We start from the raw sequence: 20,317 nt of genomic DNA, 5'->3' as shown, positions 1-20,317 counted from the left end.
GGATGGGAATGGAGGAGATTATGCTAAGAGAAATAAGTCAAGCAGAGAAAGTCAATTATCATATGGTTTCACTTATTTGTGGAACATAAGGAATAGTGTGGAGAACATTAGGAGAAGGAAGGGAAAAATGAATGGGGGGAAATCGGAGGGACAGATGAGCCATGAGAGACTATGGACTCTGAGAAACAAACTGAGGGTTTTAGAGGGGAGGGAGGTGGGGTGATGGGTTAGCCTGGTGATGGGTATTAAGGAGGGCACATACTGCGTGGAGCACTGAATGTTATACGAAAACAATGAATCATGGATCACTACATCAAAAACTAATGATGTATGGGGACTAACATAACATAATAAAATAAAATTAAAAAAATAAAGTGTCTTTCTCATTTTATTTTATAGTGAGGACATCTTTTGAAACTAATAATAGATATGATATTAAAAACAACCTGGACCAAATGGTTTACATCGTAACTGAAGACACAGATGACTTTACCAGAAATGCTTATCGGACACTAAGGCCCTTCGTCCTCCGGGTCACCGACTGTATGGGCCGAGAAATCATGACAATGCAGAGACCTTTCAGATGCACCTACTGTTGCCTCTGTTGTCCCTCCACCAGGCAAGAGGTCAGAGAATGCAGGTCTTATCCCTGGTTTCTTCCTGATCTAAGTCTTCACAGCACAGTTGTGCTCCTTCCAGAATGATACAGGAGGGGTTTTCAGAGAGTGGGGAGGAAGGAGGCCACATCATCTCACCCAAGGAAAATCACAGAGGGCTTTTCCTTGTGGGTTCTTTCTTGTCTTCTGGTGCTAGTTGGGGGGTCAGGCACAAATTAGGGTTATTTATTCGGTGACCACAATTCTATCAGTTGTGTCTACTGAGTTGGAAATGTATCTGTGACCTAGAACAGAAGTCACACACATTTGTCTAAATGTACCTACGTATCCGCAGATAAGATGTCGCTAAACATCATCGAATGCTTTTAGAATTGGAAGAGACCTTGGATGACTTTGCACTCCCCATCGCAGTCCACACCTGGCCACAGATAAAGAAGGGGTGGCTCAGAAAGATGAAGTGCCTGATGAGGGTGTTACAGTCCCCCGAGTGCCAGACCTAGAGAGCAGGTGTTCTGAGTTACAGTTGGCTTCCTCTTCTACAACCCGTGCAGCTCTAGGAAGGTTGTTTGCTGCAGGGAAAAGAAGCAGCTTTAGCGAGAGGTCCACCAGAATTTTGAATTCCAGATATGTCACCTACTTAAACTGTGCAATTTACCTAACTTCTTTGGGGCTCAGTGCTCTTGTACATAAAATATGCACAACAATACCCCATGGGATTCTTGGGATATTTAAAAGACATGGTAAGTGCCAGCACTTACTAAATGTTAATTTATTTACAACCTTCTCTGTGTTTTGATTTCCTGTAAGATGGAAGTAATAATAGCACCTATCACACAGGATTGCTTTGAGGATCAAATAGTAAATAAATGTTAACTGTTCATTACAGTACCGGACAGATAGTACAGTGCTCAGAGGATGTTGTTCCCAGGTATCATACGCCTCTCTCGTTACTATTTTTGTAATAATAGCCTGATATTTGAGATGAATCTTCACCTTTAATCCTTAGTCCTTTTGGATTCATATTCATGAGTTGGGTTTTCTTCTCAAATCCTATAAATACAGCCTTCCAAGATTAAAGTAAGCCATGATGTAGTAAAACTAATCAAAATTACAAATGTACTCAGTTTATGGAACATTTATCTCATGATAGATTTTTTCTCATTTCTCCAATTTTACTTGTATTCCTGTGTGTGTGTGTATTCAGTTTCATGAGGTTTGATCACCTGTGTCGATTCCTGTGTCCACCACACAATGCAGATAACTGACAATTCCATCACCACAAAAATCCCCTTTATAATCACACCCACCATAGACTTAGAGAAGGAACTGGCTGTTTCATAGCAAGTGACAAGCAAGCCTCCCCTGTGTCCTGAAGGAAAATATGACTTCATCCCTCAAGGATGCTCCCTCCAATGACAACCCTGAGAAATGGCCAAGGGAAAGAGCAGTCAGGGCCTTGCATTCTTGGCCCACACAGCGAGTAGTTTAGAAGTGTGAGAGGCCCGTGGAGGCTCTCCCTCTCAACAATTTCCTTAGTCCCTAAAGGATTTCAGAGCACATCTAGGTAGTCTGTACGGGTATACATCTATGCGTAGCTTCCTCCCCTTGATCACTTCATTTGCAGCTGGAGGTGCAGTATCCTCCTGGTGTCAGCACTGGCTTTGTTGCAGAACACTGGAACCTGCTCAGGGCCGTTAATAGCATCCAGCATGAGAAGAAAGAAAATGTGATAGGAGTGCCTGGGCCGTGTTCAACCTATGGCTGTGGTTCAGATTCTGTTTCTGAGGTAACCTGATGGTAAAATAATGTTCCTAAGAGTTTTTTCTACATGGACTGACTGTTTCAGTGCACTTTTCCACGTAAGTGAAATGAAGTTTACAATATCACTTATAAAATAAATAGAGCAGTATGATGAAATATTTGTAAGATACTGAGCTAGGTATTTAAGGAAACTCAAAGAGGTACAGAATAGTACTCTATCCCTCAGCAAGTGTAAAACAAGTCAATATATAATTATATATGTATGAAGCTCAACAAGAATTATTGATATAAAATAAATGCAGTTCATCAGTTTGCACATATGTATCACATGGTTCTCACTACCACATCATGAGTGAGGTGTTAATTAATCTTATTTTTCAGAGACAAAGCTGAAATTCATCAGGAGTTAACAGTAAGGAGACAGGGTGTTGAGGAACTTCTTCCCTCTGATGTAATTATAATGAAGGAAGTTGGAAAGAGAGGGAGAGACATGAGAGCTCCTGGAAGACGGGAAGCAGAACAGGTGGAATTAGCCACACAAACGCTTGTAGAGCTGATGAGTCTCAAAGGCCCAGCAGAAGCCTGGTGTCCTGACCCTGTTCTCCCAGGTTCCAGAGGAGGGGGGTGGTCAGTGTCCACTTGTGTGTGTGGCCGTGGTAGGGGAAGGTGCTGGGGCTAGGATGACCACGATGCATCCATTCTTTTTTTTTTTTTTTTAAGATTTTATTTATTTATTTGAGAGAGAGAGCATGAGCAAGGGGAGCTGCAGAGGGAGAGGGAGAAGTAGACTCCCTGCTCAGCAGGGAGCCCGATGCAGGGCTTGATCCCAGGACCCCCGCACCCTGACCTGAGCCAAAAGCAGATGCTTAACTGACTGAGCCACCCAGGCACCCCTGGTACATCTACTCTTGATGTAAAAGCTGTCTTCAATTTGCTCAATCATGTGTGTGTCTTAGAGTTTTCCATGTAAAATTTTCTGGATTCTGAGGAACCAAAATATGTGTACATATAACATAACATAACATAACATAACATAACATAACATAACATAACATAATAAAATATGTGTACATTACCATAACATTTATAAGGCAAATGATTTACACCAGAAATCTACATAGAAGTATAGCTTTAAACAGAAACCAAAAATAAATAGCAAGGTCTTGTTTAGTTAGTTCTGTAATTAGGTAGCATAATGGTTGCCCCAGTTAATTTTCTTGCAGTTCTTAGTTCTTTTGCTTCTCAACCAAGAAGCTAGTCATGTGAAATCATAATTTTGTTATGTATAGTTGCTAGGTTTACCTCAAGATTTAATTCTAGGCCAGAAGGATAGGCATCTGGGTACATTTGGAGAAGAATTAGCCTAACCATGGACTAGCTGGGATAATGTAATCAGTGACCCACAACTGCAGTGACACTGTTGATGATAAGAGCAGCTGTCCTTTTCAGTGCTCCCTATTTTCTAGGCATGGTTCTGGTCCTACTTTCCACATATTAACCTATTTAATTCTTATAAACAACCTGTAAGATAGATGCGATGATAATTCCCCTTTCAGAGATGAGAAAATTGAGGTTAGAGATCTTGTGCAAAGTTACTCACAAAGCCATTACTTGAAAGTAGCTCCAGAGGCTATGCCCTAAACCACTATGCCCTGTCCCTCTTTCATCTGTGTGATATTTCGTTTCTTTATGTGTGAACACAGGAGAACAGAAATAGAGTAAAATGGTGGCGGGTTACTTCATGTGCTCTCAAGTTTAGGATCATCGCTGAGAAGCCCACGAGGCTCTGAGGACATCTTGTCTGCGGGTGTGCTCTCCTGAGAGGCTTGCTTTTGCTTCTGCTGGTGTCCCAGTGACATAACATACAGAAGACCATTTTTTATGTTATTCTGTCAGTTTGGTGTTTCCCAAGTCATGTGTATATTTTAAATATTGAGTACCAATCTTGACTATGAATTCTCAGTGGACAAGATTTTCCCTACCTCTACTATAGGCTAAAACAGTCAAGCTTTCTTTTATTTATTTATTTTTTTGAGTCTATATGATTTTATTTTATTTATTTTTTTATTATTATGTTCAGTTAGCCAACATATAGTACACCATTAGTTTTTGATGTAGGGTTCAACGATTCATTAGTTGTGTGTAACGCCCAGTGTTCAAGCTTTCTTTTAGTCCTTGTTGTCTAGTCTACCCTCATACTGGGTTGACTCCCTTTGAGAGTTCCCACCTTATTGGGGATCTATAACATAGTACACTCATTGCTCAGGCCCAAGGCCCCACCACTGCCTTGCCGTTACTGGGGAAATCAAATCCTCTTGCTAAGGAAGATTGGCACCCCTCATAAGCCAAAGAAAGTGTCAGCCGCTGTGTAACACTCAGGATTTTCAGATTTTTCCCTTTTGCCCCACAGATTTCTCTTTCTTAAGAGCTTGGCTTTGCATGCAAATAGGTTTTACTTTCTACTTTAGTCAGCACTTTTAGGTTTTCACATTATCTACTTTGCAACATTGCCAAAAATGGAAGTGACAAAATTCTTAGAATGGTGCACAGATTTTAGGGTCAAGAACATAAGAGAGAATGTTCAAACATCAATATAACAAAATAATCTTATTTGATTTATTAGTGGTTGGCAATAACTAAAAAGCTACTCCTTTGTTTTCTATTTAAGATGACATATATGATGTTTTTGCCATACAAAACTTATATGGAATTCCAGATCCTCTGAAAATGTTTGTTTTATTAGGTAAAACATCATTCAATTAATATTATAGCAACTGTTTTACAATCCAAGGGACAGGAAAATTTATCTTGTGAAAAATGCTGAAACTATGTTTTTCATGAAAGTTTCAAGAGCATGTTTGGTCAGTTGTCCTAGGTAAGAGTATTTGAATGCTATTTGTTCTCTTTTGTTAAAAATAAAACAAATTTAGAAGATAAACAATTTTAGAAACTCTTGTTTATGCAAGGATAGGGAGATATGAGGGATGCTGTCGAGATTAATTAAAATGACAAAATACTTATCTGGTTTTGTAAATTTATTGCTGCTAGCTGCCTTTTGCCCTCCTCACCATAAAACTGAGTAAAACAAGCCTTAAAAGGGGGGGGGGCAGTACTAGCTTATAGCTTTCTTTATTAAAATATACTTATTTCGTAGCCAAATTTATGTCATCACTAATCAACACATTTTAATGAATAGAACCAAAGGATTTTAGAGTTAGAAGGAACACAAAGGACTCACTGCTCTATATTCTAATGTAAGATGAGAAAACTGTAAAGCCCTAATTCATGTATTCTAAGTTATACTAGAAATCCAGAACTATAATTACAACCCCCCCTTTTTTGTCCAATATTCTTGCAACCACACCTCAAATTTAAGAGATTTAAAACATTCAATGTACTATCTTTCCTAACAATGACATTTGAATGGAAAAAAATTGTAAACCCTGTTTCAAATTTTGCTAATATTCTAAATTATTTTTAGGCATGTGCTAACAGAGTTCATCTCAACAATCCAGACTGATATTACCGCAATCTTCTAACCATAAAGGAAGAACTAAATTATCGTGTTACAAAAACAATGAAAATGTCAAAATCGGGGATGACACTGAGGTTAATTTATTTCAAACATCGATACACTTAGAGTGTTCTTTTCATAGCTGTCATTCACATCTAAGTTTAAGTTCTCTTATTGTATCTGTTTTTAGATTTCTTTTTTTTGTAAAATGTATTCAGCGTTTGATAGATTCACTTGCCTTGAGGAAATTTAATTGCTGATAGCACAAGGAATGTCAAATGAGCGGAGACAGAACCCAATCATTACCTTGATTTAGGGAAAGGCAATATGTCCAATGGGCAGTTGGATACAGTTCTTCCCAGATGCAGTCCGGCCTGACTATTGTCCTGGCAGAAGACATGCCTAAAGATGGAATATTTTATTCAGGGGTCTGGCAGATTCACAGACAACTATGACAATTCTTCCGGGTACTGCTCCTTAATTTCCTCTTTCCTTGAGTTTTTTTTTTTTTTCCACCAATTATAACATTTTCACTTTTCTCTCCTTTTTCTGTATATTTCTTTCTGTTCTGTAGGTGGTCATATATTTCTATCTACATGTAATTTGTGCTACTTGTGTGAGATACGGCCGTGGGTCCTGCCTGGACAGGGAAATCAAGGTGAGACTGTGCTGTTTTCTTCACTGATAGCTTTATAACTTTCTAAGAAAAAAAATGTGCTCATATTTTTGGCATTTTGAGAGACACTTTATAATATTGCTGTTCTTCGGCGGTGAATGAAATCACTTGAGAGATAGATACAGGAGTGAGAAACACATCATTTTTGTACTGACAGAGCTATTTAGAGGACATGGCTACACTCTCTGGCAACCATAGCTTTGCAAAAAAGGTACCGATTGAGAGTTACTTTCCCTATCTCCGGCAGAGGCAAACAACCCTAGTCCTTTCTTGTGGAGGCCTGACACTGCAAACTATTCTGTGGAGGGGCTAGGAATGTGTGCTCTCTGCAGAGAGGCTGCCTCTCTGAATAGAGTCAAAGATAAAGAGGGCTGAACTACTCAGACCCAGTTTCTTCTTTCAAACTCACCAGGCCAGTAATTCATCCCTGCTGTCTGAGGCAAGCAAATAAGGGGACAGAAAAAGGTCAAGTGTGTTTTCTAAAGCCAATGTCCCTACCTTGACGTTTCAGGAGTGGAGAGGAATTGTGGTAGAAGTGAGCTAGTCCCTTAAGTCTCTCCTCCTCTTCTTCCATAATATTATAACCTGTGTTTTCATTGATTGCACATGAAACCTGGAATAAAGAGAATATTTCCTACCCTCCTATGCAGCTAGGTGTGGTCATGTAGCAGTCTGACCTATTAGAAGTGAATTGTAGGAACTACTTAAAAGATAAGTGGTATGCACTATTTGCCTCTCCTTAATCTCTCCTCATTCCAAGTGGATAGAATGTAAAGGGAGCACCTCTCCTGGGATATAAGCTGATTTGGGGAATGAAAACTATGAACAGTAGAGCAAAAGGTAGAAAAAGTCTGAGTATATAGTGTCCCCGAGCTTCTCGTTTTGTCAAATTGTGGGAAAAAATCTTCTAGAATTCTGCCAAGTGATGAGGTAGATATAGTGTTCCGGGTCGGGGGACACCAAACTGTTGATACCATGTGAGACCACAGGGTCTTCGGCTTAAAGGAACATATATCTGTGAAACCAATTTATCTAAAGGGTGGCTCCATTTTTGTTTCTGTCTTGGTTTCTAGTGCCGTCCTACGTACAGCTCACAAACTGCCACACGCGCAGTGTGGAACTTACGTAGCTGTTTCAATAAGTGCCAAGTTTACGTTCATGCCCCTGAGCTTTATGGGAGTCAGTGTTTCGAGAATTATTAGCAAAACCTCTCTTCTAGTAGTGGTTTGATTTAATCTATTCTTTGAGAGTTAGGAATAAGTGTAAATAATTAAATTCAATCATATTATTAGATGTAAGAAATGTGTAAAATGATACCATTTTTGCTTCAGAAACCCAAATATGACCTGGGTTTGATGGCCTGGCTCTGTCCTTCTCATACAAAACCTTAATGAAACCTCCTTAAGCACTGGTAAGTAATTGTAAGGGAATTGTAAAGGAATCACTACCCCTCTCTCTTTAGGGTTTTGTTATGATTAAAGAAGTATGTTTCACTATTATTGTTGTTATTTATATTATTAATGCATCCCTGTTCTCAACTCTACTTAGATAGATGACACTACACTATAAACATTGTTTATAGCTTTCAGATGATGCATAACTGCTCTAAGTGGGAAATAAATGTCTTAGAAAAATAATGAGAAAGTAAAGTTTTATTACTTCTGGGTATTAGATATATCTAATCTAGCATTTTCCACACTGAGCAAATACATGCTCTCCTATACTACTGGTGTATATATGTGACATATTTCTAGTTGTTGATATTTGATTCAAATAATAACTATAATTCTTTATGTGTGCACTTATGTAAACAAGCCACGTATTCTCCAGTTTTGCTTCCCAACATTATTTTCCCCAATATTAGTTTTCTTGAAAACTTGTTCTAAGTTGAAAATCCGTAACTCAGTTAAGTTCTACATCTCAAAATATGTGACAAACTTGCTTCAGAGTACATTAAGAATATTTGAAAGCATTTACACAATCAGAATTTTATAATTAGAACATTTTAGTATTATTTTATAGATAAAATATTGTTTTACAAATAGTATTATTTTATATTATTTATTTTATTCATAAGAAAACTGAGGTTCCAAGTATTAGTTAATTAATGTTCATTGACATCATGGACAGGTATGACATTCTCTTTTTATACCCACAGTCTTTCACGGATGCCCTGGTCTTTCCCTCTGCTCAAGGGGACTTAAAACACTCAGGAATGTTGCATTATTCATAGGTTCGTGCATGAAGTTGGCAGAGGGGCTTATGCACGAGGGTAGCTCATCCATGGAATCCCTACCACTTTTGTATTCATGGTTTATCTATCTCTCTTCTATTTTCATATCACTTTCACTCCTGTTTTGAATTGCTATGGTCTTCCTTTTCTTTTACCCAAAGCCTGGCACAAAAGAGGATGTTCTGATTCACATTCCAGGTAATCTGTCTCTCTCTCTCATATATGTGCTTGAGGCCGATATTTCTCAATAACTTGCCCTCACACAAAGTGCAAAAAAATGAACCAGTACAACAGATAAGAGCATGCAATGCTCTTAAACCATTTTATGGGCCATAATGTGATTCTTTATTGTCTCATATATAATCTTATTGTTAACCTAGGTAATTATATAATTTTACAGAATAATTTCTAGCACACTGAAATTACATGAGTTAATGAGAACACTTTTCACAGCTTGAGGATTGGCAGAAACAATGACTTGCTTCTAAAACAATAGGGTATGAAATTGAGATAGGGTGTTTCTCCCTTAGTTAAGTCACATTATATAATAAAGGTTATGGGATGTCACTTTTATCTTAGCTAACCAGAGAAAGATTTTTTCTCTATTGCTGACTTGATGAAGTAAGCTGCCATACTGTAAGTGAACCTAGGAAGAGGTCCAGGTGGCAATGGACGACAGATAGCCTTCAGCTGACAGCAAGAAGTAAGACAGACACTTAAATGATACAGCAGCAAGAAAGTAAATTATGCCAACAAGCTGATAAAGCTTGGAAATAGATACTTCCACAGTCAAGCCTCCAGAGGATAATGCAGCCTGACTAACAACACCTTAACTACAGCCTTGTAGGAAACTGAGCAGAGGACCCAGCTAAGCTGTGTCCAGACTCCTGACTCAAAAAAATTATGAGATAACTGTATGTTGTTTTAAGCCACTAAATTTGTGATAATTACATAGTAACAGAAAAGTAATAAAATCAGAAAGTCAAATTGTGATCATTTGAGCTTGCTTTACCATTTTCTTAGAAAAATAATGAGAAAGTAAAGTTTTATTTATTTATTTATTTATTTATTTATTTATTTATTTATTTATTTATTTGACGGAGAGAGAGAGAAGCAGCAGAGGGAGAGGGAGAAGCAGACTCCCCGCTGAGCAAGAAGCCTGATGCGGGGCTCGATCTCAGGACCCTGGGATCATGACCTGAGCCAAAGGCAGCCGCTTGACTGACTGAGCCACCCAGGCACCCCCTATGTTGCTCTTTCATAAACAGTTGCAATTTGATTTGTTAATTTTTTAATTAAAAATATTTTATTTCTCTGGATTTGAGGATTTCGCATTTGTCAGGTTTTTTTTTAATTTGCAATTTGTAAAGTTTGGGATTTCTTTTATAAATCTAAAGCAATACTCACTTTCATACCTAATTTTATACTATGTTTCTTAAAGAGGGCTTGCAAAATTGTATCTGCTTTGGCCCTTCAAAATTTAGATTCACTCCAGGCACTAATCTCACTGTCTGGTCCTTGGACAATTTTCTTGAAATGGATGGAAAAATAGAAAATCTCAGCACAGAAATAGAAGGACCCAAATGGAAATTATAGAGCTGAATAGAGTAACAGAAATTTAAAAACAAACAAAAAAACATACTACATGGGTTCAGTAGTAGAGTGGAGATGACAGAAGATAAAATTAGTGAACTTGTGGGGTGCCTCAGTCAGGTGGGCAGCCAGCTCTTGATTTCAGCTCAGGTCATGGTCTCAGGGTCCTGGGATCAAGTCCCCTGTCAGGCTCCATGCTCAGCAGAGAGTCTGCTTGGGATTCTCTCTCTCTCCCTCTCCCTCTGCCCCTCTCCCCACTCACATGCTCTCTCTCTAAAATAAATAAATGAATCCTAAAAAAAAGGGGGGGGAATCAGTGAACTTGATGTAATTGACCTAATCCCAACAACAAAAAGAAAATAGACTGATGGAAAGAAAATGAACAGAGTCTCATGGACCCATGGGACAGTAACAAAGAACCTAAAGTTTGTGTCATCAGAGAGGAGAAAGAGAGGGAGGTTGAAAGAGTATTAAAAAATAATCATAATGGCTAAAATATACAAAAGATACAAATCCATAGTTTCAAGAAGCTGGCATGTATGTCCGCCTGAAAAATCCCAATAAATCTACATACCAAATAAACAAAACTCCTAGGATTAATGAATGAGTTCAGCGAGGTCACATGACATAGATCAAGCTATAAAAATCAATAGTATTTCTATATATTAACAATGAACATGTAGAAAACAAAATTAGAAATACAATATCATTTACAATTGCCCCAGAGAAAATAAGACTTAGGTAATCTTTACCAGGCTTTGATTTTAGGTAGAATGATTATACAGTTTTTATTCATGAATCTAGTAAACATGTACAGGATCAATATGCTGAAAGTTACAAAATTCTGATGAAAGAAATCAAAGATATAAATAAATGAAAAGATATTCTATTTATTGTACTGGAAGAGTAAAGGCAATTCTCCCCAAATTGATGGGTAGTTCTAATATAATGTCTATCGAGATTCAAAAAGAAAAAAGCTTTTTTGTAGACAGGCTTATTCTAAAATTTGTATATAAAGACACAAGCCCTAGAAAAGATAAGACACTTATGAAAAAGAACAAAGAGGGGGCACCTGGGTGGCTCAGTTGGTTAAGCGACTGCCTTCGGCTCAGGTCATGATCCTGGAGTCCCGGGATCGAGTCCCGCATCGGGCTCCCTGCTCAGTGGGGAGTCTGCTTCTCCCTCTGACCTTCCCCCCTCTCATGTGCTCTCTCTCTCTCACTCTCTCAAATAAATGAATAAATAAAATCTTAAAAAAAGAAAAAGAACAAAGAGGTAGAAATCCCTCTACCCAATATTAAGGCCTAATACACTGCTACAATAATGAGGACTGTGTGGTATTGGTGGAGGTATAGTCACATAGATCAATGGAACAGAATACAAAGTCCAAAAATAGATCCACCCAAGTTTGTTCAAACGTGCAAAAAAAAAAAAAAATCAATTGAGGAAGGATAGCTTTTCAACAAGTGGTACTGGAGCAATTGGACATACACAGGTAAAAATATAAATCTCAACCCAAACCTCATACATTACACAAAAATACCTCAAAATGTATCAGATATTTTAAGTGTAAAATGTAGAACTATAAAATTTTTAGGAAAACAGGGAGAAAATTTTTAGGATCTAGGACTAGGCAAAGAGTTCTTAGACTCGACAATAATATCACAATCCATAACAGAAAAAAATGATAAATTGGACCTCATCAAGATTGAAAACTATTGGTCTGCAAAAGATGATATGAAAAGAGTAAAAAGACAAGCTACAGTTTGGGAGGAAAATTTGTTAATTGTATATCCTAAAATGGCCAAATATTTAGAATATATAAAGAACTCTCAAAACTCAGCAGTGGAAGATAAACTGTTGACCTAGAATTCTATGTCAAATGAAAATATGCTTCAAAAATAAAAGTGGCATTAAGATATTTTAAGATAAAGTAGAATTTGTCACCACCACACCTGGACTACAAGAAATGCTGAGGAAGGTTTTTCAAGCTAAAGGGAAATTACACCAGCTGAAAGAAAACTTGTGTACTCATGAGGAATGAAGTTCATGGAATTGGCAAATGGAAAGACTTTTTCTCTTAATTCCTTTAGATATTTATGAATGATCAAACCAAAACTTATAGCCCCAAAGGAGTTTATAACATATAAAAAATGTACTACATGTGACGACTGTAGCAATAAGCATGCGAGTAGAGTAAATGGACCCATATGTTTTCAGTGTTTCTACATTAATATGAAGTGGTATATTAGGTCTCCTATGCTGTAAAAAGTTAAGAATATGTACTATAATCAGGGGGAAAAAAAACACTAAAAGTTATGTAAGTGATTATAACTAAACGTCCAATAGATTTATTAAAAGCCAGAAATGTTCACTATGGATAAAAAAGCAAGACCTGATTATATACTACATACAGGTATTACACTTTAAAGATACAAGGTGGTGCCTGGATGGCACAGTTAAGCATCCAGCTCTTGGTTTCAGCTCAGGTTGTGATCTCAGGACCAGGAGATCAAGCCCCATGTCAGGCTCCATGCTGGGCTTGGAGTCTGCTTAAGATTCTCTCTCCCTCTCCATCAGCCACCCCCCACGTAATAAATCTTTAAAAAAAATAAATTAATTAAATAAATAAAGGTACAGAAACCACAAAAGACCCCAAACAGCCAAAGCAACCCTGAAAAAGAAAAGCAAAGCTGGAAGCATCACAATTCCAGTCTTCAAGTTATATTGCAAAGCTGTAGTGATCAAAATAATATGGTACTGGCACAAAAATAGACACATAGATCAGTGGAACAGAATAGAAAACCCAGAAGTGAACCCACAACTATATGGTCCATTAATCTTCAACAAAGCAGGAAAGAATATCCAATGGGAAAAAGAATGTCTCTTCAACAAATGCTGTTGGGAAAACTGGACAGCAACATGCAGAAGAATGGAACTGGACCACTTTCTTAAACCATACACAAAAATAAATTCAAAATGGATAAAAGACCTAAATGTGAGACCTGAAACCATAAAAATTCTAGAGGGGAACACAAGCAGTAACTTCTTTGACATCCGCTACAGCAGCTTATTTCTAGATAGGTCTCCTGAGGCAAGGGAAACAAAAGCAAAAAAAAAAAACAAAAACAAAAACTATTGGGAAGACATCAAAATAAAAAGCTTCACATAACAAAATGAACAATCAACAAAACTAAAAGGCAACCTACAGAATGGGAGATGATATTTGCAAATGATATATCTGATAATGGTTTAATATCCAAAATATATAAAGAACTTACAAAACTCAACACCCAAAAGAATGAATAATCCAATTAAAAATTGGGCAGAAAACATGAACAGACATTTCACCAAAGAAGACATACAGATGGCCAACAGACACAGGAAAAGATGCTAAACATTACTCATCGTCAGGGAAATGCAAATCAAAATCTCAATGATATATCACCTCACACCCTGGCAGAATGGCTAAAACTAACACAAGAAACAACAGGTGTTGGCAAGGATGTGAAGAAAGGAGAACCCTATTACACTGTTGGTGGAAATACAAACTGGTGCAGCCACTCTGGAAAGCAGTACGGAAGTTCCTCAAAAAGTTAAAAATAGAACTACCCTATAATCCAGCAATAGCGCTATTAGGTGTTTATCCAAAGAATACAGAAATACTAATTCAAAAGGATACGTGCATGCCAGGGTTTATAGCAGTGTTATCTACAATAGCCAAATTAGGGAAACAGTCCAAGTGTCCATTGACTGATGAATGTATAAAGAAGATTGGTATATATACATACACAATGGAATATTACTCAGCCATAAAAAGGAATGAAATCTTGCCATTTGCAATGACATGGATGGAGCTAGAGAATATTATGCTAAGCAAAATAAGTCAGTCAGAGAAAAAAAAAATATATGATTTCACTCGTATGTGGAATTTAAGAAACAAAACAAATGAGCAAAGGGGTAAAAAAGAAAGAGGGAGGCAAATCAAGAAACATACTCTTAACTACAGAAAGCATGCTGATGGTTACCAGAAGGGAAGTTAGTGAGGGGATGGGTTAAATAGGTGATGAGTATTAAGGAATGCACTTGTGATGAGCACTAGGTGATGTATAGAAATGTTGAATCACTATAGTGTACATCTGAAACTAGTATTACACTCTATGTTATATAAGTATAATTTAAAAAAAACTTAAAGATACAGAAAGACTGAAATTAATGGATGGAAATATATACCAAGAAAACAGTAAGCATAAGAAGGCTGGAGAGGTAATATCAATACCACATAAAGCTGTTTTCAAGAAAAAGATATTATCAAAGATAAGTAACGACATGTCATATAAAATATTTCACTTTATCTTGAATAAAGAAATAAATATAGAAAGGTATAGCAATCTTCAATATACCTAAAAACAGAGCTTCACATTCAAGAAAAAACTTGAATTAAAAGAAGAAATTGACAATTCCACAGTCACAATTGAAGATTAAAGAAATTTCTCAGCAATTGATAGAACAATGAGAACAATAAATAGGTAGATGATAGACAGACAGATAGCCAAGATCTGAACACCACTATTAACTAACTTAACCTAATTGATATTTATAGAACATTATACCCAAGAACTACAGGATACATGCTCTTTTCAGTTACAAATGATACATTCACTAAGATATACCATATGCTGGGCAATAAAACAAGTCAATAAATTTAAAAGAATTAAAATCATACAGAGTATACCCTCTAACCACTGTTGGATTAAATTATAAATTAGTAATAAAATCTCTTTACACTGGCAATATTTGAAAATTTAAACAACACATTTCTAAATAATCTATGGATAAAAGAAGAAATCAAAAGGGAAATTACAATGAATGATAACAATACAACATATGAAAATTTGCACAGTGCACCTAAAGTAGTACTTTCAGGAAAATTTGTATTTTAAACTCTTTATACTAGAAACATTTCTTTAGAGGGAATCATTTAAATCCCATCTAAGGAAGTAAAAACTCGAAGTATACATAAGAAAGAAAATAAATATATCAGAATTCAATGAAATATAAACAATGGAAACCATCAACAAAATTAATAAACCTACCTAGACTTACCATAAAGAAAACAAAAAAATAAATAAATTATGACAATCAGGAATTGAACAAACAAGATAAAATAGATAAATGTCTTGAAAATACAACTATATTTGAATGTCTTGAGAATACAACTTACCAAAACTAATGCAAGATATAATGGAAAATGTATATGGTACTGTATCCAGCACAGGAATTGAATTTCTTTTTTTTTTTAAGATTTTATTTATTTGACAGAGAGAGACACAGCGAGAGAGGGAACACAAGCAGGGGGAGTGGGAGAGGGAGAAACAAGCTTCCCGCTGAGCAGGGAGCCCGATGTGGGGCTCGATCTAAGGACCGTGGGATCATGACCTGAGCCGAAGGTAAACGCTTAACAACTGAGCCACCCAGGCGCCACAGGAATTGAATTTCTTATTGAAATCCTTCCACAAGGAAATCTGCAGGTCAAGATGGTTCCCTGATTAATTCTAGCAAACATTTAAGAAAGAAATAACACCAATATTATTGAGAAAATACAGAAGAAAGAAACACTTTATAATTGGATTTATAAAGCCAATATAATTTTTATATTGAAACCTGACAAAAATATTACCAAAACCACTCTTAACCAATATTTCTCTTAAACAAGGTCAAAAGATTTTTAATGAGATATTAACAGATCAATTCCAGTGATGTAGAGAGAAGAATACATCTTGATCAAGGGAGTTCATCCTAAGAACATAAGGCTGGTTTGACATTCATAAGTCAACCAATGTAATACACCATATTAACAATAAAAGACAAAGTCAGTATGATCATTTCAACACATTACAAAAAAGCATTTGACAAAATTCAACATTTATTCATGACTGCTCTCAGCAAACTAGGGATAATAAATCTTTCTCAACCTGACAAATGGTATCGAAGAAGCTATCTAATGCTTAAATATTTAATACTTCTCCACTATGGTCTGAAAAAAGCCAGAATACTGACTTCCACCATTTCTATTGAACCTACGAGATGTCCTAACTGATTGCTGTAAGGCAATAAAATATTTAAGAAGCCTAAAATTCAAAAATAAGTAAACATGTCTCTATCGGAATATGACATAATTTTTAACATAGAAAAAAACTAAGGAAACTACAATTAAGTTACCAAAAATAATAAATGAGCTAGCAAGGTCACAGGATACAATTAAAAGTCAGTTGCATTTATATACACTAATAGCCAAAAAAAAAAAAGGGGGGGGGAAATGAAATTACAGAAATAATTCTATTTAGAATAGGATCAAAAAACAAAATATATGGATATAAATTTATCAAAAGATGCAAAAGACATTCACACTGAAAACTATAATACACTGATGGAAGTTAATAAAAAAAAAAACCTAAATAATTGGAGTCCATTTAATGAAGTTCATTGATTTTGAAGACCTAAAACCATTAAGATATCAGTTCACTCCAAATTGGTCTATAGTTTCAGTTCAAGTCCGACACAATCCCAGCAGGTGTTTTGGTAGAAATTGATTCTAATGTTTATATGGAAGCACAAATGACCTAGAATATTTAAAGCAATCTTTAAAAAGAACAAATTTGGAGGCCTTACATTTGCTAACCTCAAGATTTACTGTAGAGCTATAATAACCAAGATGATGTGGAACTAGCATAGGATTAATAAACAGATCAGTCCAATAGAATGGAGAGTCCAGAAATAGAATCATATATTGGTGGTAAATTAAGTTTTGACAAAGGTGCCAAAGGAATCCAAAGGGGATAGGAAAATCTTTTCAACAAATGGTCTGGAACAACTAGATATCTGTATGGGAATAATTAACTTCAAAGACTATCTAATACTATACACAAAAGTTAAGGTATATCATAAACTAAAATCTATTAGCTAAATCTAGAAAGCTTAAAACATAAACATAGTATAGTATCTTTGTAATTCAGGGCTAAGCAAGGATTTTGTAGACAGAAATAAGAAGGCAATAACCATAAAAGTAAAAGATGATAAATTAGACCTCATGAAAAGTAAAAACTTCTGTCATCGAAAGACATTTTTAAAAATGAATAGGTGACTCAAAGAGAGAAATATTTACAAACATGTATCTGACAGAAGACTGCTATCCACAATATATTTAACAACCTCTTAAAAATTAAAAGACAAAAAGATCAATTAAAGTGAGCAAAATATTTCAATAGACATTTGGCAAAGGAAGAGATACAAGTGGCCAATAAGCACATAAAAAATGTTCAATATTGCTTGTGACAAGAAAATGGCTATTACAATCATGAAAAGATACCCACACATATCATCAGAATGGTTAAAACAAAAAAAGAATGAGTTAACTAATGACCTAACTGTTGGAGAGAATGTGGAGTAGTTGTAACTCTCAGACATTATTGATGGGAATGTAATGTGGTACAACCTCATTGGAAAAAACTCTGGCAATTTTTTATGAAACTAAGCATATGTTTATTTTTTGACACAGTAATTCAATTCCTAAGTATTTATCTAAGAGAAATGAAAACATATGTCCACAAGAACACTTGACAAAAAAAGTTTATAGAGCTTTATTCATAATAGCAAAAGCCTGCAAATAGCTTGGGGTTCCATGAGAGGACAATGGATCAAGAAATTATATTATATTCATACAATGGAACACTTCATATTAATAAAAAGAATGAACTATTGGTACATACAATGGCATGGATTAATCTCAAAAATACCCTGCTAAATGAAAAAAGCTCCATACCTAGAGTACATACTGTATTGTTTCCATTTATAGAATTAATAAGGAGACAACAGTTTTCTATGGTAAGAAAAAAAATCAGAACAGTTGTGGTGCCTATAAAGGGTGGGGTTGGAATTGGAAGGAGCATGAGGAAGCTTTCAGCGCTGAGGCTAATGCTCAGTATCTTGATAATGGTCTAGGTTATGCAAGTGAATATATTTGTAAGAACTCATCACATGATACACTTAAAACTTATACATTTTACTGTATGGGAATTTTACTGTTAACCTACAAAATGTTCCTTCTGGAAGATCATTGGTGAGGTCCTGGTCTACGGAAGCCCCCAGAGTTAATCTTCGCTCAAATTCTTAAAGGGAATTTTACCTTTTAAGAAAAAAAAGGAACCCAATACAAATAGCAGATCATAGTTAATCACAGGCATGATGAAGTATCTAGTGGAAGTGTACTGGTATTTTCAACTTACTATGAAATGCATAAAAAAATTAAGAAGCTTTGATTGATGGGTAGAGGAATAGATGGATGGGTATATGATGAAGCAACTATAGTAAAATGTTCATTGCAAAATGTAAATAATGGATGTATGGGTGTTTGCTGTAACATATTTCAACTTTTCTGTATATTTGAAAATTTTTATAATTAAATATTGGGAAAAGCCAATGCATATCTCTTATTAGTTATTATTTGCAAAATTCATTTCACTGATCAAGTTGAACACAATCTTCAAGATAAATTTAATCAGAGAGAAAATGCATATGAGATTTTATTTTTCTTATGATTTCCAAATTTTTAATGTTTCACTGATAGATATACATCGAACATTTGTTGACATGATTATTTATTTACTTTTATTTATTATACAGTGGTGATTATTATATGTAATTATATGTAATATAATTATTATATATATTAGATTCAGTGATAATATGTGCTAATGCTGCTGAATAGTATTGGTTGATGAATTTAATGGTGTCAGTACTCCCACTAAAGCAGATTTTAAGTCACTGAATGCAGAGTTGGGAAGAGATGCTCGCAGTTGGTTCCTGTGAGCCTGCGCAAGCTGGCTCCAACATACCTCTGTTATGACCTCATCAAACAATTTAGAAATTGTTATGGACCAAATTATGCCCCTGCAAAATTCATATGTTGAAGTCCTACCTCCCACCCCCATCCCTGTGTAACTGTGCGTGGAGATAGGGCCTTCAGAAGGATAATTAGGGTTAATGGAGGTCATAGGGTGGGGCCCTGCTCCAATAGGACTAGGGTGTCCTTATAAAAAGAAAGAGATACATGAGAGATCTTTCTCTCTATATATGTGCACAGAAGAAAGCCCAAGTGAGGATACAGGGAGAAGGCAGCCATATGTAATCCAGGAAGAAAGTTCTCACCAGAAACCAACCCTGAAGACATCAAGAACTAGCCTTCAGAACTGTAAGAAAATAAGTTTCTGTTGTTTAAACCATCCCGTCTGTAGTATTTTGTTATAGCAGACCTAACAGAGTAATATAGGAATCATGCTTTATTCCCTGATAAAATGCTGTAAGATTGTATTACTATTTCCTCTTAAATTTTTTAAGTATTCACAGGATTTTGACTGATGAGTTTGGACCCTGATCCTATCACTTTTGAAAATTACATATTCTCATCTAGAAAAATCTTCCTCTTCTACAAGGAAGGTGGCCTCAATCACGTTATCTTTAAAGAGACACTCTTATTTAATATGTGAGTGCCATATTCCAACTGTAGTTGGAACATATCTGTATCTATAGTTGGCTAGATAATTAGCAGTACTTTTTGTCAAATGCTGTTGAAGAAGAATTTATGCTAATAGTGACTGACTTTGTCTTATGCTAAGACATTAATTTAATCAGTGGCTCATTTTTCTCTTTAGCTAAAACATTAGCTAAATCATGTTGAGAAAATAAAACCCAGAAGCAGAAACTAATTAGAAACATTGCTTTAGGTAATGAAGCACTTACACATCCATTTGGGGGATTCATTAAGTCTTACTTGGGGTTGAGGAAAGTTTTCACATAACTCACCTGAAAAACAAGTAATTGGGATTGAAATATGTAATTGCCAAAGTCATGGAATATGGCGGGGG

At 35.8% G+C, this 20,317-nt stretch overlaps 1 protein-coding gene across 1 annotated transcript; it reads left to right on the top strand.

The window, feature by feature from the left end:
- Nucleotides 1–381: 381 nt before the first annotated feature.
- LOC118004877 (phospholipid scramblase 4-like) lies at nucleotides 382–8,547 on the top strand. The gene is made up of 3 exons (XM_034996397.1): nucleotides 382–626; nucleotides 6,467–6,550; nucleotides 7,900–8,547. Exons 1-3 carry the CDS (start codon nucleotides 456–458, stop codon nucleotides 7,957–7,959), a joined length of 315 nt encoding a protein of 104 aa, XP_034852288.1. The 5' UTR covers nucleotides 382–455; the 3' UTR covers nucleotides 7,960–8,547.
- The last annotated feature ends 11,770 nt before the right edge of the window (nucleotides 8,548–20,317 follow it).

The sequence above is a fragment of the Mirounga leonina genome, unplaced genomic scaffold, assembly GCF_011800145.1.
Source record: "Mirounga leonina isolate KUSES-001 unplaced genomic scaffold, KU_Mleo_1.0 Mir_115, whole genome shotgun sequence".
Classification (NCBI taxonomy): domain Eukaryota; kingdom Metazoa; phylum Chordata; class Mammalia; order Carnivora; family Phocidae; genus Mirounga; species Mirounga leonina.
Note: the sequence above shows the minus strand (reverse complement) of the source record. Positions and strands in the feature narration are given on the sequence as shown.